The sequence below is a fragment of the Aspergillus novofumigatus genome, assembly GCF_002847465.1.
Source record: "Aspergillus novofumigatus IBT 16806 chromosome Unknown P174scaffold_5, whole genome shotgun sequence".
Taxonomy (NCBI): Eukaryota; Fungi; Ascomycota; class Eurotiomycetes; order Eurotiales; family Aspergillaceae; genus Aspergillus; species Aspergillus novofumigatus.
In genome coordinates, this window is record NW_020194278.1 from 2,128,920 (window position 1) to 2,152,362 (window position 23,443).

Sequence of the window (23,443 nt, forward strand, 5' to 3'; positions counted from 1 at the left end):
CATCTAGGGATGTTATTGGCTATTGTAGATATATATATCATTCGGCGATATAAATGGCTGCCTCTCGGGTCAATCTACATCGGAGGAGCAGTAATACGCCGAGAATATTACGCGTCGAAATGTCCTGCCACCAATAACTAAAGGTAATAGCCACTTGCTCATCTCATGCGTAGTCTAGAGTCTGAACATCCCCCGAGAATTCGTAGACTAGGAGTTTTCAAAAAGCGGTCTAGGTACACTCGCAAATGTCATCGGCTCTGTCCATTCGGATTGACGAGTCGGATGTAGATCAGCTTCGTCCTTATCATTTGGTCCGTAAATTCGAGTCTACCAAGGACATCTAGGCTTGAGTCTGAAGCAATTGTCTTGATTGTTTCCATCCAAAGGGTCCAGTCTGACAACCGCATCACTCTACTGATATAATGATCAATGGACCAGTAACGTAACTGTGCTATATCACCACTCTTGCAAGTACTCCATTTTCGTAAAACAATATTAGGCATCTCAACTCTTCTACAGGATGCGGAGGACAGCTGTTGAAAACCTAGATGGTGAGATTTGCATGTATGGTACGAACCAGTAATCTGGTACCCAGGTACTGAAACTGTTCCTAGGTTCCTAATTAGTGGCCGATCACGGACCCCGAGCCGGACTGGCCAGCGTTCGCCGACATCCCACTAAGGTACGGAGTACAATGGACACCAATTATGGGGCCCAAAGACTGGATGCAATGGCTGGAGACTGACAGATTCTGGAGGAAAGCCATCACGCCATTTTGACTCATGACTGATTGGGTATGGTCAGGAAGAGTTTGTCATACTCCGTACTCCGTACATCGACGGTCATTGAAACATCGATTTACCTTATTATTACCTGTCATAATAAAAACACCTAATAGCTCCGTGTCTTACCAGCCAATTACCGCCGATTACCCCTCCATTCCCCTCCAACGACTGTACTGTCTTTTTTTCCCTCGTGCTGCTCCTATCTATCGGCGGGCCCACATCGAGGGGCTTCCCCTCTGTCCTCTGCTCCGTATCCCAATATTAAATAATCCCCCATCCCTCTCCCTGCTTCTTCTCTTCCTCTTCCTCTTTCATCCCTCCCTCTTCCCTTTTGAACTCACCTTTCTTCAGCAAGAGACTGATCTCTCTTGTCTGTTTTTGTATCTCGTCTTTTTGTGTGACTTCAATTCACCCCGCTTACCATATCTCCTTTCTTCTCCGTCAAGTCTCGTCTCCTCTTTTCTCTCCCCCTCCGTTCATATCACACATCGTTCAAAATGGTTCAATCGTAAGAATTCACCGGCTCTCTTGACTGTTCGACGCTTTCATCTTGACATGCACTAACATCTGTGTCTGTAGCGCCGTTTTGGGTTTCCCCCGTATGGGAAAGCTCCGTGACCTCAAGAAGGCCACCGAGGCTTACTGGGGCGGCAAGATCTCTCGTGATGAGCTCCTGAGCGAGGGAAAGAGACTCCGTGCTGAGCACTGGAAGATCCAGAAGGATGCCGGTGTCGATATCATCCCCAGCAACGACTTTGCTTTCTACGATCAGGTCCTCGACCACATCCAGCTGTTCGGCGTGAGTTCCCCTCATTGTTAAGGCATATTCCACTAGGTAGTCTAACAAAATTATTGAATAGGTCGTCCCTGAGAGATACAGCAAGTACAACCTTGACCCCCTTGATGAGTACTTCGCCATGGGTCGTGGTCTCCAGAAGCCCGCCTCCGAGGGCCAGCCCGCCATTGACGTTCCTAGCTTGGTATGGTACCCCTTCCAACAACCACGTGTTCTAAGTGTTCCCATTCTAATAGGGTATCTACAGGAAATGGTCAAGTGGTTCGACTCGAACTACCACTACGTCAAGCCTACCCTCCAGGAGAACCAGGTCTTCAAGCTCGCTGCCAACCCCAAGCCCGTTGCTCAGTTCCTCGAGGCCAAGGAGGCTGGCATCGTTACTCGTCCCGTCATCCTGGGTCCCGTCTCCTTCCTGACCCTCGCCAAGGCCGACCGCGGTCAGAAAATTGACCCTATTGACAAGATCAACGACCTGGTTCCCGTCTACGTTGACCTCCTTGCCCAGCTGAAGGCTGCCGGCGTTGAGGATGTTCAGATTGACGAGCCTGTTCTCGTTTTCGATCTCCCTGCCAAGTCCAAGGCTGCCTTCAAGCCTGTCTATGAGAAGATTGGTGCTCTCGGTGACAAGGCTCCCCGCATTGTCCTTGCCACCTACTTCGGTGACATTGTCCACAACATTGATGTTCTCCCTGCTCTGCACAACCTTTATGGTATCCACGTGGACCTTGTCCGCAACCCCGAGCAGCTCGATGCTATTATTTCCGCTCTTGGCCCCAAGCAGGTCCTCTCCGCGGGTGTTGTTGATGGTCGCAACATCTGGAAGACCAACTTCAAGGCTGCCATCGAGAAGGTCGAGAACGCTATCCAGAAGCTTGGAAAGGACAGAGTTATTGTCTCTACCTCCAGCTCTCTTCTCCATGTCCCCCACACCCTTGAGAGCGAGAAGAACCTCGATCCCGAGGTCCGGGAGTGGTTCAGCTTCGCTGTTGAGAAGACCCACGAGGTTGTTGTGATCGCCAAGGCCGTCACCGAGGGACCTGCTGCTGTCCGTGACCAGCTCGAGGCCAACGCCAAGTCCGTTCAGGCTCGTGCCTCTTCCGCTCGCACCAACGACCCCAAGGTCAAGGAGCGCCAGGCTGCTGTCACCGAGGAGATGCACGACCGCAAGTCTCCCTTCCCCGTCCGTCTTGCCGAGCAGAGCAAGTCCATCAACCTTCCTCTCTTCCCCACCACCACCATCGGTTCCTTCCCTCAGACCAAGGAGATCCGTATCCAGCGTAACAAGTTCACCAAGGGTGAGATCACCGCTGAGGAGTACGAGAAGTTCATCGAGCAGGAGATTGCCGAGGTTGTCAAGATCCAGGAGGAGCTTGACCTCGACGTTCTCGTCCACGGTGAACCCGAGCGTAACGACATGGTTCAGTACTTCGGTGAGCGCCTCACCGGGTACGTCTTCACCACCCACGCCTGGGTCCAGAGTTACGGATCTCGTTGCGTGCGTCCTCCCATCATTGTCGGTGATATCTCGCGTCCCGCTCCCATGACTGTCAAGGAGTCCAAGTACGCCGTGTCTATCTCCAAGAAGCCCATGAAGGGTATGCTTACTGGCCCCATCACCTGCCTCCGCTGGTCTTTCCCTCGTGACGACGTCCACCAGTCCGTCCAGGCTCAGCAGCTGGCCCTTGCCCTCCGTGACGAGGTCATTGATCTGGAGGCCGCTGGCGTCAAGGTCATCCAGGTCGACGAGCCTGCTCTGCGTGAGGGTCTCCCTCTGCGTGCCGGCAAGGAGCGTGAGGACTACCTGGCCTGGGCTGTGCGTGCTTTCCGCCTGGCTACCACCGGTGTCTCCGATGGTACTCAGATCCACTCTCACTTCTGCTACTCTGAGTTCCAGGACTTCTTCCACGCCATTGCTGCTCTGGATGCCGATGTTCTCAGCATTGAGAACAGCAAGTCTGACGCCAAGCTGCTCAAGGTCTTCGTCGAGGAGGCTTACCCTCGCCACATCGGACCTGGTGTCTATGACATCCACTCTCCTCGTGTTCCCAGCGAGCAGGAGATCAAGGATCGCATCGAGGAGATGCTTCCTTACCTCCGCCCTGACCAGCTCTGGATCAACCCTGACTGTGGTCTGAAGACCCGTCAGTGGCCCGAGACCAAGGCTGCTCTGACCAACATGGTCAACGCTGCCAAGTTCTACCGCCAGAAGTACACCAAATAAATGGGGTGACTGGCTTTTTCAATGAACGGGGACGACATTCTTCAACCTGTCGCTCCGGAAACAAACGAAACTTGTTTTCGTTTGGTTAATGTGATGAGTTACGACGATGATACCAAAAGTTCAACATAAGGGTTCGGGGTTTTGTATTAGAAAATATGGGGGTCAACGGAGTTTCAACATTTACGATTTCAACATCGGCGTTCAAGCCAAACATGACTGCCTCTACATGCGGTCAGCATTTCCATCGGTGGGATGTTTCTTTTTTTCGCTACTTCGGTTTTAATCAAAAGGGATATGCATGATCGCGGCAGTCGGCGCCGCTGATGGTTTTTCTTCAATATTTCAACAATGTGTTGTACATGACACTGGAGGTGCTGATTCAGGTCTACCTCTTAGAGCCTAATCAAATGAAAGGCAACTTCCAATATATCTCTCTATCTCAGTAGACATTGTAGATGGTGACTTAAGGTCTGTGGATACGAGAATATTCGTGAAAAGCATGTACCGCAGCAACCGGCTGTGATGTGAAGAATCTCCACTAAAGTAACTAGCGATGCCGTGGCGTCATACTATTCATGAGAGATGAGGTCCTATCTTTGAGCTTTCATCGCAGATGCTCACAAGCCCATATCCCGATCACAGCCACGGACACCATGGAACAGCAGCCCCTCGACCCGCAATCGCCCTCTCCCCAAACTTCTCTACATACCACTTCCTCCCCCAGCGCGCATGAGGTAGCATATTAGCAACCGCATTAACAACAAAGACAACCGCCGGAAGAGGCAGGGGAACCTGTAGTTTCTCCGCGAACGCCGCAGCGGGCTTCAGCCACGCAGCAATCTGCAAGGGCGGCGAGGCATAGGCGAGTGCCTGAGCGGCGGGAAAGACGGCCGTGCCGACGAGAGCGAAGCCGAGCCACTCGAGCCATTCGAAGACGTAATGCGGGTAGAGGATGGAGCGGAAGACGCCGCGGGCGGGTGGGATGACGTAGACCTTGTCATACTTGTTCTTCTTGCCGTTGGCGTTGGCGTTGGCCTTCGCGTCCCTGGACGAGGACGAGGACGAGGACGATGCCTGGATGAAGGTCGGATGGTCCTCGTTTTCATCCTGGGTGATATCCTCGTTGGACTTCTTGGCCGCGTCGCGCTTCTCGGCTGCTTGGCGGCGGAGACGGAAGAGCGTGCGCTCCGAGTGGATGTTGCCTATCATGCCGGCTGCGAAGAGGACCATGCCCAGGCAGGGCAGGAAGTGCGTTGCGGCGGAGTAGGGCGACGACCCTCCCGGAGCGCCGGAGACGGCGCCGTCGGTTTTGTACCCCAGCACCGGGACGTGGTATCCCACCAGCCAACCGGCCAGACAGGTCGAATTGAGCCAGTTGAACAGCACCGCCATGGAGACGACGGACGCATGCATGGGGGACATGCTGGGGGCCGCGAAGAATGGCGAGATGATGGCGCGGTTGACGTAGTGGATTACATATAGGGACGCAACGAGCTTATTAGATAGTGGGAGCGAGGTAATGTTGAGCGCTGGCGGCAATTTGTAAAGGAGGTAGAGCAGATTCACCGGTCCCACGATCTCCATGAGAAACCAGCCTAGTTTGCCTGGGATGTTCAGCCAGGATCTCTGGTAGGAGCCTTTGCCTGCTGGATGCCAGGAGACAGCCCATTGGACGAGCGAGAGCTGGTTTACGTTAGATTGCGATATTTGAGGAGTATTGTATAGACTTACCACTGGAAAGTATTGGAATACGTTGAGCAGGGTTGTGTAGGCCTGGGGACTGGGGAGGATGAAGTCTCTCAAGGGGGGAAGAGACCCTAGGAACGACGAGATTGCGGAGCCCATGTTTGTCTGTCTGACACATTAGTATAAGCATGAAATAAGGTGAAATTAATAATATGATCAACGCTAATTCGAAGAGAAACATACGGGTTAATAGTCCCTGATCAAGCTACCTACTTATTCCAAGGGTCACGCTGGTTTGGGATGCTGAGATGCTCAGGTGCTTAGGCGCTCAGGGAGTCTGAGACGATGGTGATCAAGGGAACTCCGGAAGTAAATTCTCAGATCATGACTATATACACCACTCGAGTCTCAGCACAACAAAGAGAAGTGAATTTAGGGATATGGTGGAGGTGAATCCCACGTCAACAAAGGAGGATCAACAGCTTGTGTTCATCCAATGATGTCACGAGACAGTCACTGCACGTGATCAGCTGCTTAGCTACAGGTCGATGTATCGAACATTGATCAACTCCTTGTCACAACTGAAGGTGGATGTATCTCTTCTCGCTGCTTAGCAGCCAGTACTCATGATGTATATCTAGGTATATATAAAACGGCCGAGTACACAGTATATGGGAGACGTGGAGACAAATGCGTCCCAATCCAGGAGGTCAAGCATGGCATTCTTAATTCAAAATGAAGTAATGCGCAAGACCTGGCTTGAGTGGCTTCTGATGTCTATGCCGAGCAATCACCATCCATCAACAACTTCTATGCAAGTTTCTCTTGTGCTTCAATCAGTCGACGTATCCATAGTGTCAGCCACAGTCTGCGCTAAGGGCTGTCGTCGCGCCGCCGCTAGTCTCTCCGCCTTGAATGCCTCAATCTTGGCCTTGAGCTCCGTATCTAGACAAAACCAGTCAGTCGCGTCGCTTTCGAGCTTGAGACAGGCAAGAATGAAAACTTACCAGGGGTTACATCCTCCATCTTCAGCGGAGCTCTGTTGAATGGATCATGTGGGTCACTAAGAAGGTGAGACCGAAGAGTAGAACGATCCATGGATACCCTGGAGCCAGGGAGGATAACTGGATCTTCCATCAAGGTATAGATCAGGGGATCTAGCGAAAACTGTCAGCTATTTGGCCATCACAGGTAAGTAATTCATCGAACGTACCCAAGAATTCATCAGGAATTTCGCCCAGATCCTCCTCGGCTTGTTCATCAGCCTCCTTGGCCGCCCTGACCTTCGCCTGCAGCTGTTCCCATTGTTGGAGCTCCTCCGGGGATTTTAGCGACCATTTTCGGAGGATATCCCCGGCCTTCTGAAAATTCGCTGGCTTGTAGGACCGTCCGTCCCTTGCCACGGCGAGGATGAAATTTTCCTTGCCCATCAGATTGAGATAGACATCGACGATTTCACTCAGCAAAGCACGCGGGTTGAAACCGTACTCTTGCAGATTGTCCACTCGTAAGCTGGAGCTCTTTGGGCCAACCATGGCATCCAGGTTGTAATCAAGCATGTCTGCCAATCTCTGGACAATTTCAGGCATGGTGAACGAGTCTGCCAACGCTTCCGTAAATAGCTTGAGCATGGCGACCGTCTCATTTGTCAACTGCATGTAGGATTTGGCGTTCCGTTGCGCGGATGCGAGATGCTCCTCTTTTTGCTGACGCTCCTGAGGATCCATGTTGTTCCCATTGCGACTGAGCTCCACCTGGGTATTATGAATCGTGATGAATGCACCAAAGGATTCATCAAGCACGTAAGTCACGTCGTTTAGAAGCAAGTTCACAAAGCGAACGAAAAAGTCCAGATTTTGCTTGGACTGGTTGTAGAGCTTTTTCCGATAGAGAGTGTTTGGCCAGATACACTTGATGATCTGGAAGATTTCGTAGCGAATGTTGAACTTGTCAAAGAACTGGGTGTGCGTCCCCGTGTGCTCTGCTTCAATATAGAACTTCATGACGGCATGTAGCAGGTATTCATTAGCAAAAGGGAAAGAGTTCAAAAGATCGACTAGAACACCGCGGGCGCCACCGGGGCGAGGCCATGTCCCCCGAAACAGGATCGAAACAAGACCCGCTTTCAGGTAAGGGTTCTTGATGTAGTCCGAACTCTCCAGAAAAGTGATACAGAGCATAACTAGCTCGTCTCCCTGTGTCGCGGTGATGATCTGGGGCATGCACCACATGATGAATTTGAAGTTGCTGACAATGTCATCAACAAAGTATTCAGGGAGACATTTGAAGACCTCCGGCTGCTGCTCCGGAAGAGGCAACTTAATCGGTTCCTTTGGAAAATTGACACCGGACACAAGCCTGAGCAGCCAAACGATGACGTATCTCATGAACAGCATGGAGCGTGCCTGCCATTGGTCGTCGAACAAAACGCCTTGCAGACTGTACTTCAGAGCGAGACCCAAATCCAGTTTGTCCTTGTATTTCTTCAGAGCCTGTTCGAATACCCTAAGCTGCACTGGATTGTGGATCCATCTGGGTCGCTCCAGCTCAAACCTCCTGATCGTACCCTCCATGTGCCGAAGGTCCTTCTCAAGCTGGTCCAGCTTTGACGTCAGGGACTCACTACCGTAGTGATGAGCAGCAACAGTCAAAAAGAAGATTTCAGTGATGAAGTTGGAAGTCCCTTCTTCTTGCTTTGAGTAAAACGCGTCAGACGCATGCTGATCAGCATTGATCTTGGTTTCATCTTTCATATCAACGCGTGGGTTCCGGTGCAAATACCCCGCATCGATCCTGTCAATCTAAGAACCCGGTAAGCTTAGTGGAAGAGCATGATGAGACGAAAGTGCCAAGCCTACCTTGGTGAAGGTTGCGTCCATGAAAGGTTCACAAAGCTTGTCCAGACATGTTGTGAGATTGAACATGAAACCGTCCGAAGCTACAGTAGTAGGATCCACCTGCATTGCTCTTCGTTTGTGGTTGATGTTCAACGCGGCAGCGAACCAGTCCAGGACTCTGTCTCTTGCCTCCTTATTCGCGCGAATGATATGGTTGACGACATCGAACAGATCTGAGCTAAGCATCTGCTGTATCATTCTCATGGATCTCTGCGCATTTAAGATATATGACTGATCTCGAGTCTTGGGACTCGAGAAATAGGTCATGGTAATATTGCCCTGGAGAGGTGACAAGCGGAACCAGGGACCCAGAAGCGTCTCCTTCTCAAACAACGCTGGATCACGAGACTCGTTGAAAAAAGATGACTCCGTAATAGCAGCGGCAATGACCGGATTACCAACCAGGTTTCGCAGAGCCTAGACAGGTCAGCAACAGGAATCTTGAAGAAAAAAGCGCTAGAGGCATAGTATACTATTAGATAAGACTTGTAGTCATCATTGATAGTCATCGAAGCGAGGTCACGGCTCATCTCCTCTACGGCGGCGATGAAAGCCGGCTTGATGCTTTCGTCTTCCTCAAATCTTTTTACAGCTTCGCCTAAGAACTCAAGATCAACTCCCTTATCATCTTCGGGATCCAGAAGAAGATATGGCTTGAGCGGAGACCGATCGGATGGCTCGAGCCTAAGAGACAACGGAATCAGCCAATCTGTCGTCCGTTTCGTCAACCGAACAGGGGAGAGGCAGGAACCCACCCGAACATCTCCGGCATCGTGATCGCGAAGATGCAATAGCTCATGCATAGGCGCCGCGCCTCACAGATGACACCGAATTTCGGATCATCCTCGCGGGCACGGCGAAAACCCTTGTGCAGCCTTGAGATCCGCCCCCAGCATGGCAATAGATAGTCCAAAGGCTTCTGCTGGGTATTCGAGGCGGCTTCAAGGAGGGCCTGGTCCAGTACAGTCGTGTCGATGCGCGGTTCGCGACTCTGGTCCTCGAGTTCGCTCCGCAACCCAGGCAAGTAGATCAACTTGTGCCCATGGATATCCTGCTGTCGGTCTTCCCTCAAGCTAAGCTTGAAGACGGCGCTTAGTATGCGATCCTCAAAGGATTCAATACTCTCTTCTGCCTTCGGTGGCGGAGGCGTGTTCGATACCGGGGTAGCAGATACTGACTCCGGTGCAGGACTGGCAGGGGCTGACGGTGTGATCTTGATTCGCTTGCCTTCTGATTCTTGCAACTCCGGCCGAGGCGAAGAAGTTTGTGAGCGCGGTGCGCTGCTGATATTTATCTGTGGCTGCGGAGCGTCGGAGGTTTGTTGAGGAGAAGGACTGGGCAGTGAAGGTGTAGAAGGCTGGGTAGAAGCTGTCTCTGGGGCTGCTGCATTCTGTGAGGATGAGGATGGGTTTCCAAGCTTTGCGAGGCGCTTGTTGCGGATCTGCACAAGGAGTTTTTAGTGGTCGTCCAGCCATAAAATCACTCATTTTGACAACAAGCATCAATCAGTACAGCACTCACCTTATCCGCATCAGAGAGAGTATCTGACATCGTCTGTTGACAGGAGATATGAACAAATGCCCCAAGAGAAGAGGCTCTGTCAGCGGGGCAGAAGGGTGCGGAGAAGATAGAGTAAGCAGTTCCTAGTATGACTGATCCAAGAGCGATCAAAAAAGGCAACAGTCAAAGAAATATGTACTCATGGGGAATCTGGGCACATCTATGATTTAATAACAACAAGGGTAACGACCGGCCAGGCCGATGGATGAATGCTAGTGGTCACTCTACAGTACTGGCGACATTCGGTCATGGTCGCTGAGATTCGCCTGCATGATTAATGTCCTTAACTAAGCCAGGCAGACCGCCCTTGCCATTCCTCCACTTGTCAAGCATGAAAGATAATACATTATTATTCACTTCTCCCTCTGAAGAACGGTATGAAATGTCTCTTGAGTTAATATTTCAGTTTCTCTCCACAGCCGTTGATAAAAGTATTTGCACAATTAAAGTAATCATAGACATCCAGTAACTCATCAGTCCATGGGACGCCATCGAAATCTCCACCAGTCATTTGCTTCTAATGCACAACAGAAAAGCAGACAGAAGGAGCAGCGGCCAAAAGGAATTGTGAAGAACCAAAATCGCGGGTCAAAATGCAAAAGGACGTATCGTGACGCTGGCTAATATCTCCCCTTCAGAGAGTCTAACCGCCGGCAGCTCTTAAGTTCCATGGACCTCGCCTCCTTCATCTTCTCTACATCTGGGAAGAACCACCCCTGGGCTTCTTGCATCATCCGGTCCCGAGCATGTACTTCGCTCTCGCATTCGTACCGCAATTTGGTGATATAGTCCACTTCGACTTTTGTGTCCAACTGGCGAAGTTTCTTCGCACTGTAGTCTTCCACGTCCCTAGGATTGACGAAATAATTGATGCTGTATTTCGGTGTTGTCCGCTGCATGGTGTGAGGGGGTACAGCCGCATCAAATCTGTAGGAAGGACCGGAAGGAGACGACGAGCCAGAGAAAAGAGAGGAGAGCAGAGGAAGCACGAATAGAAGGATAAGAGGGAGTAGTGACTGGAACGTTGCCCAGCCAGACGGTGCGGCTTCGGCCTGAGCGCTGGCTTCGCGAGGTCTTCGTCGCGGTCGGGGCCCTCCAAACTGGTGTACCCGGAAACCTGGACCTCCGCCCATATTGAAAACAAACTGAGGACCTCCTAAATAACATCCGTAAGCATTAACCCTCGGAGAGACAAAAGAGGAATGTGAGCCAAGCGTACCGAAAGGACCGAACCCTCCTCCTCCGAACCCGCCATTGAAGAAGCGGTTGAACAGCTCCTCTGGCGATATCTCCTCCTCGAACATAGGACCACCAGCACCCGCTGAGCGCGGGAACCCACCACCGAAAGGAGACGCCCCGGACGGCCCAGCACTAGGTGTGAACCTGCTGTCCGGATCTCCACCAAACTTATCATACTTGGATTTTTTGTCCGGGTCCGATAGCACTTGGAAAGCACGAGAGACCACTGCAGCCACATGCATCAGCTACATCCGAGATCCCAAGGTTTCAGCATCTGAGGATGAAAGAACTCACTCTTAAACGCCTCATCCGCCCCCTCATACCCGTTCTTATCGGGGTGTGTCAGTAAACTCAATTTGCGATATGCCTTCTTGATCTCCCCATCCGACGCTGACTTGTCCAAGGCTAGAATCTCGTAATACGCCGTGCTCGAGCATTTTCGTATCCGGATCACAGCTGCCTTCTGCTCCGCGGTGTATTTGCGATCCTGGTTCCCCTGGTTGTGTTCGCGTGATCTGGCTGAACCGCCAGTATCCGCGCCGGATGCTGAAGCGGATGGCATGGTGAAAGAGCGTAGCTGATGGGTTTAGTCGTCCAGCGGTGATTGAAAATCGTGGCTTGACACGCGCTTGATCGGTTATCTATTGTTTCTCCTCCTATGAATAAAAATTGCTTCGGAGGCGGCGCAAGTTAAAAGGCGGCAGAGGGGCCGATCCGATGGCCGTAAGCGACGGGAACGAGAGGATAATGCGCTTTCCAGACGGTAAATAGAACGGGGTTGATGTATTAACAGCGAATAAGGATGAGTAGCGTCAATTTGACCCTAGGGTTGTGATGGTTGGTCTCCCTAGCTCTGGAAGATAAACGTGGTGTCTTTTTGGAGTTCAGATGTTGACGCTAAGCCGCGGGCTAGGCCTGTCAGATTATCACTCATCCGGCGGTAGCTTTGAGTACTTTATCTATCGAGCAGACGAGCTACTGTCGCACGACCGAGCATTAATCTGAAGACAATCCCCATAGTCCTTAATTGAAAAATCTGCTTGCTTCTCATTCTATAACCTTCGTTCATTATTGGAACATTTATCTAGAAATTCCTGGTCATCCGGAACAATGGCTGGTGAAGATCCGACGGAAAAGGCGAAACAGTCGCTCATGCAACGAGCCAAGGCATGGGGAGGTAAGGACCCAGCTTGCAATGACTACACGATCTGTGATGAATTCCATAGTCCGATTCAGTAACAAGAATCTAATCAATGTGTCTGCCTCTAGAGAATCCGTTCCCTCCCACTCTCCTGGCGTCTCTCATCACAGCGCAGCACATGCGTCCGTTCCAATTCCTGCCTATGCTATTCCCTCCGGTCCTTCTATTCACAAGTTATGCGAATATCCAGGGCTTTAAGACAGACAGCGCGGGGATCAGCGCCGCCTGGTCGGGCCTCTATCTTCTGCTTGCAGGTCGGCGGCGACAGCCGTTGATGAAGAAATGGGGCGCGCGGGGAATTGTTCGTGGCACGACCATGGGTCTTTGCCTGCTCAATATGGTGGGTGGTGGATTGGCTTATACCCTGGGGAAGAGAGAAGATCGCGATGAGTGAAAAGACGATTGCACCGTGACGTTGTATTTCTATTTGATGCTAGGTATATGGTGTGGAGTAGGGTGTTCCGGTTGGATCGTTTGTCTCAGTATATATGCTTCGGGGTGATCGGTTCATGTATAATACGCGAAATAGGTGGTAAAAGTCATTACGCTACGATAGCGCCGTCTGAATCTACTCCAAAGTATTCACAGATGCTGTGAGTTCGCCTACTCGGCGTACGGCCGCTGGGACAGGATGTATTCCCGGACGTTGCGAGGGATCAACCAGTCGAGATCCTGCGAATTCGTCTGAATGGCCTCGCGTGCTTTTGTTGAGCTCACGGGCCTCTCTCCCGGCTTCTTCCCTTCTACAAGCTGTATGCGCTGCGCCCACTCACGCTTGCCGCCTTCATTCTCCCGGCCGCCCTGAGCCAAGTGGAGCAGAAAAGCCTTTTGCTCTTCCTTGCTACCCCATTCATCATCGGGACGCATGGTGACCCGTAGTCTATGTTGGGAGAGGAACGGCCCAAGCGGTTGGAGGGTATGTTCCGGGGGATAGTACTTGGGGTTGAAGATCCGGATCAGAGTGTCGTAGCCCGTGAGATGGACCTGCTCCAGGGGGTTCGAGTATATGCCCGACTGCTCGATCTCCGCCGCTTTATCCACGAAGTATGGTTTCTTTGTCACTCCAATGTCGATCTGTTGGAGGCCCGCATTTGCCGGAGAGGGCGAGTTTGTTCCCAGGTGAGATAACAGGTCCTGCGCAAACAACTCCATCATAGCCAGACGGTCTTCGAAGTCGGCGGGCTTGGATGGCTTATCGGCATTCTGGGTAGCGAGGAGTAGCAGCAGTCGCGACGGGACACTGGGTTTTTCGAGAAGAGCTGAGCTTGCAATTCTCAGATGAGCGAGAGTTGGGGGTTGAACGAGGAGTCCAGGACATAGAGTACATCTAGGGCCTGCGAAGGCTGTTTTTGCTCCTGTAATTGGTTCGACCGGACGGAGTTGAGTATCTCGAGGTTCCTGGGAGAAGCGATGAAACGCTTCAACGCGGCTTGGTATTGTGATCGAAGCGCCTGGTATGAGTTGCTCGCCATGATGGTTGACTATGACAGTCAAATTGGCTGGCAAGACACTTCTGGCCTGATAATAGTGAGAAAGGACTGTCAAACTAAGGTAGCAACACTCCAAATAATGCTTGATGCAGTCACGTCAGAGGCGGCTGACTGACGTCCACAGGTGGGGTCATTTTGATAGATCATCCAAGGTTAAGAAGGCGGGCGGCTGCAGTTCCAGAATGCGCAGCCCACGGCACAACGAGGGCAAATATCGAAGGTAGCAACTTTTATCTAGTCCATCAGAAGCACTTGGAGAGCCAGTTTAATGGCTCTATCCAGGGTCCAGGGTAGCACGCCTTCAGGGTCAGCCTACTCGGCAAATAACTGGTCTGTGGGCCAGGGGCCGTATGACAAGCTCGTAAGTTGTAACAGCTTAATTAACGCGGAGACGATCATAATCATGGGTCACTGGCCTCACAAATCACAGCTCCATGAGAGCAAATTCGGACAGCCTGGAAGAGTCTTTGATTCCCACCCTTGGGCCCGAGGCCTGATGTCTGGAATTTGACCCATCTCGAACCTCAAACTCTGTACGGAGTAGGTACTCCGTATTTGCTTGGGGAAGATCGTCTGAATCATGTTTCAAAACTATAACATGCTCATACTTGAGGGATCTGAATCTTCTGAGGCTTCTGTGATCATAATTTTGAAAGTTCTTCAGAGGGAGTTATCTAGAATATGCAGGTATCGAGCTGTATGTCAAGTACCTCAATCCCTGGTTGGGCCAATTAAATACACCAGGTACTGGGACATATGGTTGATGCTAGTTAAGTCTATCATATCATTGTCATTAATCAGGATCAGACTGTACATCGGAGTGTGACATAGTTTAAAAAGGGGTCAAACTACGCAAAGTCTCACTGTCAATCTCAAGTCCACTCTGCTCTGTGGTTCAGTATCACCGTCACTGGCCGACGTCAAAGCCACTTCCGAATGTGAAACATTATATTATTGGCCAGGGTGCTTAACATGAGAATGAACGAAGACAAAGGCCAAGAAAGTAACAGACTGTAGCACAGGTCCCTCGCACCATGTTTCAACTCAGCCTACGGACTGCCTGGATAGATGCCACGGGTCGCCAATTCAATCTGTCTACTCTGGACAACTGAGAAAACTAGACATTGGTCATTTTTAAAAAAAATGCCGCGACTCAAGAACAATTTGCTCGTTGTCTAGACTCTCTATTCTCCACCTCGCATCGACAATCCATAGACTATCCAAGCCTATCGATTTTCGCTTGCTGGCATGATGACTGTTGATCGGCGACTGTCAAAGCTCGCAATTTACCGTAGATGGTTGCATGCCGCTCTCAAGGTACTCCATAATAGACGCGGAAATGGCACTATTTAATTGACTCTGAAGACGCACGCTCATTGTATGTGAAGAAATAGATAGTTGCTTCTGTATCTCACGATCAGAAAAGGGGCAAAGGGGCATAGAATCCACCGGAACCAAGAGTTATGCCCCGTCGTCAGTATTATCGGTAGAGCTACTTCCTTCATGCAAATTAGACAGGAGGACATGAGTTAATAACGCTTGGCGAGAGGCACAGAATGTGTTCATCCCAGAGCAGACCAAGATGATTTTGCCCTTGAATTTGCAGGATCCATTGTTTGTATCCTGTAAAGCTAAAAGTTATGTACTGTTGGGCCTAGGACTGGGAGCGGTACATAGTATCATCATTTTCGATTTCGAGTTCCTTCGGGGCTTCGCCTCTCGGGACAGTGCCACTTAGGGAAGTATCTACGTACTTAATACCCTCGTGGACTACTCCGTATACCGAATGGCCAGCGCATGCTAAAGTCTTGAACTTGGTAACTTGGCATTTAGATACCTCCAGCAATACTATGCTGAAATCACCATCATTTGGCGTATATCAACAAACTCTTCAGTCTGTCTAATAAAAATTCTACTAACCGTATCCCTTGTACCTGTGCCGTGTCCTAAATGTATCTGGATACCGGCAAACCGAACGAGAAAAAGGAGGGAAAATAGGTACGTAAAGGTAAGCTACCAAGGAAAAAATCCCACCACAGCAACGGAAAGGAAAGCGTGTGTGCCACGGACGGGAGGCACGCGGAGAGATTAAGCAAGGGGTACCAGCCAATCACAGGCCACCAGGACAGCATGAAACGGGCCTTCATCTCAGACTGCAGCCAATCTGCGTGCGGTTCCTGAGCTTAGACCCACCGCAGTAATTGGATATTACTTCCATCCTTTGTGTCAGATACGGAGAATAATCCACAGAAAGGGGTCATCACCAACAATATCAGAATAATAACTTCTAGGAGACATTGTTGGCTTCCTAAGAGGATGTAACAGACTGACTCGAAATGGCTATGCCTGTCGACATCGAAGTACAACATCACAACATGATACAGAGTTTAGCCTTTTTACCGTCGATTTGGTCCTTTTAGTTTCTCCACTTAAGCACCACCCACTTCAGAGTCTTTTTAACTACGGATAGTATGAGGATTATCTAGTTTAGTCTAAGTGCAGGCTGCAGGCTGTACTAGGCACCTTACCTGCTTGAAGCAACTACACGGGCTGTTTGTACCGTGTATCAGATACGGGATACTTGTCGCAGAGACAAATAATCATAACCATAATTAAAATTTAATTAATTTAATTTGAATCCTAAGGCTACAACCAATACTATACTAGTCTGTGATGTACCAATATGCGCCGATGGCCCCTCCCTCCTATTAATTCCCCTACATCAGCATCTGGTCTCCCTCTTCTCTTCTGGGCTTTTTCCTTTCCATCCAGACTGTCTGCGGCCTTCACTTCTGCTTCGTGTCAGAGATCATTCCTTTCTCTACGCACAGCCACTCTTTCTATCGGTTGCGAATAGATTTCGCTTCCCCCACACTCGTTTTTAGGCACAGTCTTCTCGTCAGAAAGAACAGAAAACCCAAACATTCTAAAGATCAGCAAAGGCATTGATTGCCATTGTGCGATACATCATTGAAAATGCAGTTCACAAGCAAGCTTTCCGTCGCTCTTCTGGCCATCCTGGCTGCCGGTGGTGAGGCCAACCACCAGGCTCTCCATGGTCGCAAGTTCTTCCACCCCAGAGGCTTGAACTCGACCACTCCTGCTTCCACCTCGACTGTCGTCGTCTACCCGACTCCGGTCGAGTCTTCGTCCGCTGCTGGTGGCTCGCTCTCCGTGATCACCCCGAACCCCATCCCTCTCAGCACTGGTGCTCCTGGATCTGATGGCTCCAGCGGTGACAATGGCGGCGAGGACGTCACTATCACTTACACTCTGGGTGCTGGCAGCACCAAGTCCGTCGTCACCACTACTATCCACAAGACCTCGACTGATCTCCACACTGTCTACGCTGTATGTCGCATTGATTATTCCACTACTCTAGTCATATTGCAACCGATTGAACTGACCCTGTATCATAGCCTTCCTCTGACGGTGTTACCACAATTTCTTCCACCTCTACCACCACCGCTACTCTGATCGCTGTTTCTTCTCCTACACCTGGTTCTGGCAGCTCTGGAAGCGGAGACAACTGCAAGCCGGAGACTGTCACCGTCACTGCTACCGTCACTGTGGTATGTATTTGATTCCGTTCATGTCTCAGCGCGTCGTCAGTGCTAACGCAACGCAATTGTAGACTGCCCCTTCTGCTTCCACTCCTACCCCCGCCGGTGGTGACAAGGATGACGGCGACCTCGAGGACAGCGGCGCCAACGAGAACTACTCTGACAATGACAAGGACGGCGACGACGAGGATGACAACGATGAGGATGACGATGAGGAGGATGACGACTGCGAGGATGAGGACGACAACGAGCCTACCACCAGTGTGCCCACTCCCACTGCTCGCCCACCCTATGGCTACGGCAACGGCACCATTCCCTTCCCCAGCGGCGCCCCAAAGCCCACTGGTTTCAAGACCAGCAAGCTGCCCTACCCCACCGGCTTCCGCCGCCACTAAGTTAGCCAGCCTGGTGCGAGTCGCCGGGTATCCGAATCCGTGACAATGGCCGTTCTGTAACCGAGAGATCATCGATTCCGAGGCGAAATGCGCAGGCTGGCGTTGTACCTCTTGAACGAGGGATTCTCCTTCTCCTTTTTCTTTCTTCTGGTACAAACTTAGTTCGGGCACAAACTTCATTTAGACGTCTTTTACTCTTCTTACGTTCTCATCTTATCCGGAGGGGGAGATATCTTTCTATGCCTTTCCGGTGCTTCTTTTACTTTCTCTCCGACGAAGCGAATCATGCCAGATCTCGCTGATTTAACCAACAAAGTTGCTTCTTTTTGCAGTTCTGGAGACGCTTCCGGCTGAATTTCTGTATTGCCAACGGTCATTGGTCACACATCTGGCGAGACTCGGATACTCGACATTGTTCAGCGACAGTGCTTTTATGCAAATTGTATGAACTACTTCTGATCTGCCGGGATGACATAGAGATGCACGATCTACTGCATTCCGGCGGAGTGACGATCTCAATAGACTATGTAGCGAGCAAATCCATTTCAATGATTCTATTGCATTTGCCTGCCTGTAATAGGGACAATAGCACGTAGCCATTGTACTCAGTTTACTGATTGCTTGTTGGACCTATGCACTTTGAACCACCACGAACTCTATGTTAGTTGTATACAGAGTAGCATGCAACGATCTTTCATACTTGAGTAGACTATCACGTACATAAACACAATATATTATACAGGGTATCACATATATCAAAGCTTTCCACTCTCCAACTGCAAGACGGCATCCGAGCCCTCTGTCAAAATCCGCTGCCTCATAGCCTGCCATTCCAACCAAGTCACACCCTGAACCAGACAATCCGCCAGGTCATCCATCTTGCGCACATCCGGGGGTTCAATCACAGGCCTGTCATCCTCTGCTGCAACTTGCCCTTCGGCCTTAGTCCTCGATACCGACCTCCCAGGATTCGATTTGCCAGCCCACCGCCGCAGATACGCATCGACCAGAGCTCGAAGCTCAGGATCATCCGCGACAGACAGCCGAAACGGCGAGCCTGAGCCCGAGCCCGAGCCTACCTCCCCGCCTCCCATCCCAGCACGCAACCACTCCCCCGCCATATTAATCTTGACCTTCTTCCCTTCCCTAGCTGAAGCCTTCTTCTTCTTCTTCGGTGCATCCACGTCCACCCCCACCCCGAACCGATCCTCCCAATACGCCCCACCCGCCTAGGCTCAACACCCAGCACCACCGGCCGCATCCCCGCCTCTGCTCCTCCCTCCCCAGCCTGTCCCAGCGCATGCAAAACAGCATACAACATCCCCTCAAACACACCCACCCGCAGCGTCCACTCCTGCACCGCGCTCCCACCCCCCGAGCGAAACCGCTGCCGCTCAATGAGTACATGACTGGGCTGGTAGGCATGCAGCAAGCCCGTGACGAGCGCATACGCCGTGCGCGCATACTCGGATGGGGAGAATGTATGTTTCTCTTTCTCTTTCACTTTTGCGTTTCGTTGCTGCTTTGACGTACTTCCTGGGGAAGACCAAATGTCAGGGTCAAGTAAGGCGTCGGAAACAGCTAGCCGGCGCCATGCGTTTAGCGTTACTACTGCCGGAGCAGCAGCGGTAGCTGTGCCGCTATTGCTATTGCTATTGCTATCGCGCGGGACAAGAAGATGCGCGTATGCGAGATTCTGAATCCCCATGTCGATGCTTAGGATACTCATAGCGCCTGTACTTGTGCCTGGGCTTGTGCTTGCGCATGTACTAACTCGGTTCTCGGGTTCTGGCTGCGGCAGTTCCTCCTTCAGCCGGGCTATGAGAGACGCCTTTGTCCCTGAGGACTGAATCCCCGTTGCTTGGGCGATGCGCTGCAGCTGGGATGCTTTGAGGCTGTTGAGCCAGGTATATGAGCTGAGGAGGGATGGTGATATGCGCATTTTTCTTTTTCCATGGATGGCATTGTTATTGCATTGCCTGAGTGGATTTAGTTGCTGTACTCCGCAGACTGGCAGTAACTTTAAGGTGTTATGCAGGGCAAGCTGAATACCTGCTTACATAATTTACACATCTTATGTTATGTATTGCTACAAGATATTATGTCTGATGATCGATATTAATATTATAAGATAACTCATTCTAATCGAACTAATGGCATATACCAGGCCGGTACTACCTCTATCAAGTATGCGACAACTCCCACCCCAGAAGAGGCAAGGCTTTTTGATCGAATGCCCTTTCCCATGTGGACGCCATGACCCGACAAGAACCGATGCAAGACGCTGAATTGCAAGCCACAAGAAAGGACAAGAAACGAATGATGAAACATGACCCGGAACTCCGTTCTGTGCCACCCGAACAGTGAAACTCCCAAGTGAACGACCGAATGTAAAAAAGACAAGGTATGACCGTAGACAGTAATGCTGGTGTGACGCAAATCTGACATTCAACTAGGTCCCCAAATGTGCGCGCGCGGTACTGCCTACGACTCAGCGTCTGGCAGACTGCTCGCCACGTCAGTGGGTGACAGGCTCTCGCGCACATAGAGAATGGGCGCCCAGACCCTCCAGTGCAGGACGCCAATGTGTGCTAGTCGCATCGATATCCGCTCAATGTCGTAGTGCTGCGGGAGTGGCAAATGCGAGTAGCTTCGTTGGGACTCGCAGATGGCCAGAGGCGACATGTTGAGGTACTTTTTGGCAAAGGCAAACGTGGAGACCAGCAATTTCTGTCGCAGCGCGTTCTGAAAATACTGGAACAGCTCGGAGGACTCGTTGGACAGATGCCACTCCAACGTCGCTTCGATTGGTGCGATAACAGCATCAGAGACCATGGAATCCCCAGAGCATGCTGCGCACGCAAACCGTGCAATCTCCAGGGCGATCCCGCGCACATTCTTCAACCATCGCGGCGACCCCCGGCGGCAGTCTTCGTTCTCCTCCATCAATGAACCAATTCGCGAGCGAAAGCTGGCATATGTTTGAGCCGGCGCGGACAAGTACCGTTTCTGCGTATGGACGTATGATTCGAAGATGAACCAGCAGATGTCCAGCGTGATGAGATTCTGGAGACCAGACCGGAGCTGCCATAAGCGGTCCGAGTCGAAGACGAAAGTCTCCGGGAAACCTTCCGGCCCATGAAATTGTAGTAGGATATCAGTTAATCCGTGGAATAATATTGAGATCGGAAGGAAGCTGTCATTTGGTGCCCTTTTGCCCAGGTTGCGTAGCTCCTGCTCCCGTACGTCCAGGTACCATAGCCGCGAAGCCTCTACGCGAAAATTGTCTCTGGCTATCTTACTCCGGAAATACTCTTGCAGGAATGGGACAGTGTCTTCGATTAGGAGAACCCGAAAGGCGCGGATCTGGTGATTTGCCACATCCTAAAGACGAAGAAAGTCAGCACATATACCTTTCTGTGTAGAACTCAGGCGGCCAAGCCTACCAATTTCATAGCCTCCAAAATGGCGAAGAGGGTCTGCAGCCCGCGGACAATCTCCATGGAGTCCTGCGATTCCGAGCCCGAACTGATTTGGTCAACCATGCGGTCTGCCCATTCGTCTCGCATCGGAGCGCAATGTGTTTTAAGGAGCCTGGCTAACCAGTTGGCGATCCCAACCATGTCGAGAACTCCCTTCCGGACCTGCTGCATCAGCAGAGCCACCTCTAGGTTTTGCATAACGGCCGGGTGATCGCGCTCCGGAACCAAGGTTTTGAGGACGTCTTGTAGGGTTTCGAACATGGCGGGTAACCGGGGCTCGAACGTTTGCCGGAGGTCATCCTGCTGGTCGTCGTTTGTGGCGTCCTCAGTCTGGTTTGCGCAAAAAGCATAGATTGCGATTTCGGCAGCCATCGCCTCCCAGTAATCTCCAGCTTCTTTCCTTTTTCTTCTCCCTTTCTCCCCGTCTAAATCCGGTTTGAAATGTAGGTCGCGATCGAAATTGGCGTCCATTCGAAGATTGATGTTACTCATGATGCAGGGCAAGTCGAGCTCACTCAGCGTTCTCTTAGTGACTGGAGGATATCGCTTAGCTTCCTGGAGTAGTTTGTGCTGTTTCACGCTCAATTCTAATGCTTTCGGAATCTTCATCGCTTCAGACGAAGGAGGCGAGAGGGTCGGCGGCGTCGCCTATCTCGTCGCATTCGAATTAGTTTCGCGAGAACAATAAAGATGGGGAGATCCACTCACCGAGCATGGTTGCTCTGTACTTGCGCTATCCTTGCCGCAGTTTTTGCGTTTGGTTGCATCGCGATGATCCAGAGAATCGTTCTCGAGGGAGTCGATTGGATGACCGCTTCCGTTGTATGCTTCCAGTGGACACCCCGTTCCTTCTTCCTCCCCCGGCGCATTGCGCCTCGCCTCCTTTGTTTTCTGAAGATCCATCTCCATCCGATCAGCGGTCCCGAGGCGTTGGTGTAGATAGTGAACAACGATCAATCCTCTGGAGAGCGGTATAGATCTGTCTGGGCGTCTCGGATTTAATTGTATGATTCACGACCACTGAGCAGTCCAATCCTCCGATGTAATCAAGACACCATAGCCCTGGACACGTTGCTAGGTCGATCTGCTGTCCCTTCCATTAGCCCTTTGGTCAGTCCTTGCCTGGGGCAGTTGGGGTCAAGGCGGAGGAAGGGATGAGGGGGATAAACATACCTGCCTGGTGCTTGTCAACGGATGTAGATCGCAGGCGGTGGATCGCAAAAATAGGGCACCGGGTTTCAGATTAGATCCCTGGATTGATGTTTTGATCATATATTTTCCTAGATTAGATCTTTGCGCAAAAGTAATCTTTCTCCCCGTGGCGTTGCTAGGTAAGCTCGACTCAGAACAGAACTGCTGTATAGCCAAGCACGAGTGAGAGGTCGGAGGGTAAGGACCATACAGACAGAGAAGAGTGTAGGTATGAAAATACTGAGGGAGGATACGTAGAGAATAAGCAATGACAGTTGAAGAGTTAAATGGTCTGAGAAAAGAGCAAACAAAGTGGAAGCAAGCGATCTACTGCAGCGCAGCGCAGTGACGAAGCGGTCCAAAACTCCAAAGGGAACCAAAAGTAGAGGTAAGGATCAAATCTGGCAAAGCGACCAGGAGAAAGTATCTTGATATAGCCAATGGCAAGAGAAGCGGATGTTTTCAGCAGGACAGTGTAGTGTAGGCATTCAAGGTATTCTGAAAATGGTCACGCATGCACTTGGAGACTGGGGATGGAGAACTTGAGGGAGACCCTCCGAGGGCACGATCACAGCACACCACAGCGGAGCCAAGAGCAGAAGGGAAACGTGAATTATGGAACCTGGGGCAAAAGGAATGGAAAGCTACAAGAATCGAATCGGGAACAGGTCGCCTGTAAACGCAAAGGGTAAGGCAGGAAAGTGAGGCTGCTCAAGAGTCGAGAGTTAAGACGCATTCAGCTACTGCATGAACTGGGACGGAGAAGCCAACAGTGGATAGAAGAGGGAAAAAGGTTTAGAATTCATGATTAGGTTAGTTTGGACTGGAGAGAAGAGCAGCCATGATGAAGTGAAGCTGGTATCAAAGTGGCTGATTGATTGAACCCCTGAACAAAGCCCGGATGGGCGTTGTGAGGACAGTAGTTGTCGCTACATAC

At 51.0% G+C, this 23,443-nt stretch overlaps 9 protein-coding genes across 9 annotated transcripts; 3 read left to right on the top strand and 6 right to left on the bottom strand.

Moving 5' to 3' along the window:
• Positions 1 to 875: 875 nt before the first annotated feature.
• P174DRAFT_442929 (5-methyltetrahydropteroyltriglutamate--homocysteine S-methyltransferase) lies at positions 876 to 4,274 on the top strand. The gene is made up of 4 exons (XM_024827699.1): positions 876 to 1,293; positions 1,365 to 1,584; positions 1,646 to 1,765; positions 1,829 to 4,274. The coding sequence occupies exons 1-4, from the start codon at positions 1,283 to 1,285 to the stop codon at positions 3,800 to 3,802; spliced, it is 2,325 nt and encodes a 774-aa protein (XP_024681664.1). The 5' UTR covers positions 876 to 1,282; the 3' UTR covers positions 3,803 to 4,274.
• Positions 4,121 to 6,020, bottom strand: P174DRAFT_219758 (3-oxo-5-alpha-steroid 4-dehydrogenase family protein). Its single transcript, XM_024821374.1, has 3 exons — positions 5,732 to 6,020; positions 5,534 to 5,657; positions 4,121 to 5,485 (listed from the first exon to the last, which is right to left on the bottom strand). The coding sequence occupies exons 2-3, from the start codon at positions 5,645 to 5,647 to the stop codon at positions 4,439 to 4,441; spliced, it is 1,161 nt and encodes a 386-aa protein (XP_024681665.1). The 5' UTR covers positions 5,648 to 5,657; positions 5,732 to 6,020; the 3' UTR covers positions 4,121 to 4,438.
• Positions 6,021 to 6,320: 300 nt separating this feature from the next.
• P174DRAFT_461525 (ubiquitin-ubiquitin ligase UFD2) lies at positions 6,321 to 9,936 on the bottom strand (the record flags this gene model as incomplete). The annotated part of the gene is made up of 7 exons (XM_024830010.1): positions 6,321 to 6,385; positions 6,445 to 6,645; positions 6,702 to 8,289; positions 8,347 to 8,802; positions 8,859 to 9,069; positions 9,141 to 9,826; positions 9,907 to 9,936. The coding sequence occupies 7 exons, from the start codon at positions 9,934 to 9,936 to the stop codon at positions 6,321 to 6,323; spliced, it is 3,237 nt and encodes a 1,078-aa protein (XP_024681666.1).
• A 392-nt stretch (positions 9,937 to 10,328) lies between these two features.
• On the bottom strand, positions 10,329 to 12,059 carry P174DRAFT_442931 (J domain-containing protein). Its single transcript, XM_024827700.1, has 3 exons — positions 11,479 to 12,059; positions 11,165 to 11,410; positions 10,329 to 11,101 (listed from the first exon to the last, which is right to left on the bottom strand). The coding sequence occupies exons 1-3, from the start codon at positions 11,744 to 11,746 to the stop codon at positions 10,566 to 10,568; spliced, it is 1,050 nt and encodes a 349-aa protein (XP_024681667.1). The 5' UTR covers positions 11,747 to 12,059; the 3' UTR covers positions 10,329 to 10,565.
• Positions 12,060 to 12,130: 71 nt separating this feature from the next.
• P174DRAFT_442932 (uncharacterized protein) lies at positions 12,131 to 12,969 on the top strand. Its single transcript, XM_024827701.1, has 2 exons — positions 12,131 to 12,361; positions 12,454 to 12,969. The coding sequence occupies exons 1-2, from the start codon at positions 12,295 to 12,297 to the stop codon at positions 12,777 to 12,779; spliced, it is 393 nt and encodes a 130-aa protein (XP_024681668.1). The 5' UTR covers positions 12,131 to 12,294; the 3' UTR covers positions 12,780 to 12,969.
• A 19-nt stretch (positions 12,970 to 12,988) lies between these two features.
• Positions 12,989 to 13,857, bottom strand: P174DRAFT_461527 (putative cytidylyltransferase; the record flags this gene model as incomplete). The annotated part of the gene is made up of 2 exons (XM_024830011.1): positions 12,989 to 13,658; positions 13,688 to 13,857. The coding sequence occupies 2 exons, from the start codon at positions 13,855 to 13,857 to the stop codon at positions 12,989 to 12,991; spliced, it is 840 nt and encodes a 279-aa protein (XP_024681669.1).
• A 2,994-nt stretch (positions 13,858 to 16,851) lies between these two features.
• Positions 16,852 to 17,833, top strand: P174DRAFT_422096 (uncharacterized protein; the record flags this gene model as incomplete). The annotated part of the gene is made up of 3 exons (XM_024825013.1): positions 16,852 to 17,226; positions 17,295 to 17,447; positions 17,510 to 17,833. 3 exons carry the CDS (start codon positions 16,852 to 16,854, stop codon positions 17,831 to 17,833), a joined length of 852 nt encoding a protein of 283 aa, XP_024681670.1.
• A 755-nt stretch (positions 17,834 to 18,588) lies between these two features.
• On the bottom strand, positions 18,589 to 19,817 carry P174DRAFT_452317 (uncharacterized protein; the record flags this gene model as incomplete). Its single annotated transcript, XM_024829072.1, has 2 exons — positions 19,059 to 19,817; positions 18,589 to 19,002 (listed from the first exon to the last, which is right to left on the bottom strand). The coding sequence occupies exons 1-2, from the start codon at positions 19,773 to 19,775 to the stop codon at positions 18,589 to 18,591; spliced, it is 1,131 nt and encodes a 376-aa protein (XP_024681671.1). The 5' UTR covers positions 19,776 to 19,817.
• A 500-nt stretch (positions 19,818 to 20,317) lies between these two features.
• P174DRAFT_371470 (TCP11 family protein) lies at positions 20,318 to 22,224 on the bottom strand (the record flags this gene model as incomplete). The annotated part of the gene is made up of 3 exons (XM_024822380.1): positions 20,318 to 21,217; positions 21,280 to 21,963; positions 22,024 to 22,224. 3 exons carry the CDS (start codon positions 22,222 to 22,224, stop codon positions 20,318 to 20,320), a joined length of 1,785 nt encoding a protein of 594 aa, XP_024681672.1.
• Between the last annotated feature and the right edge of the window lie 1,219 nt (positions 22,225 to 23,443).

Coding starts and splice junctions, on each gene's coding strand:
- P174DRAFT_442931 (XM_024827700.1), bottom strand. CDS start 11,746: ATGCCATCCGCTTCAGCATCCGGCGCGGATACTGGCGGTTCAGCCAGA. Junction 11,411..11,478: donor GGCGGATGAGGCGTTTAAGA/GTGAGTTCTTTC, acceptor ATGTGGCTGCAG/TGGTCTCTCGTGCTTTCCAA. Junction 11,102..11,164: donor AGGAGGGTTCGGTCCTTTCG/GTACGCTTGGCT, acceptor GATGTTATTTAG/GAGGTCCTCAGTTTGTTTTC.
- P174DRAFT_442932 (XM_024827701.1), top strand. CDS start 12,295: ATGGCTGGTGAAGATCCGACGGAAAAGGCGAAACAGTCGCTCATGCAA. Junction 12,362..12,453: donor ACGAGCCAAGGCATGGGGAG/GTAAGGACCCAG, acceptor GTCTGCCTCTAG/AGAATCCGTTCCCTCCCACT.
- P174DRAFT_442929 (XM_024827699.1), top strand. Junction 1,585..1,645: donor ACCACATCCAGCTGTTCGGC/GTGAGTTCCCCT, acceptor ATTATTGAATAG/GTCGTCCCTGAGAGATACAG. Junction 1,766..1,828: donor CCATTGACGTTCCTAGCTTG/GTATGGTACCCC, acceptor GGGTATCTACAG/GAAATGGTCAAGTGGTTCGA.
- P174DRAFT_219758 (XM_024821374.1), bottom strand. CDS start 5,647: ATGGGCTCCGCAATCTCGTCGTTCCTAGGGTCTCTTCCCCCCTTGAGA. Junction 5,486..5,533: donor TATTCCAATACTTTCCAGTG/GTAAGTCTATAC, acceptor AACGTAAACCAG/CTCTCGCTCGTCCAATGGGC.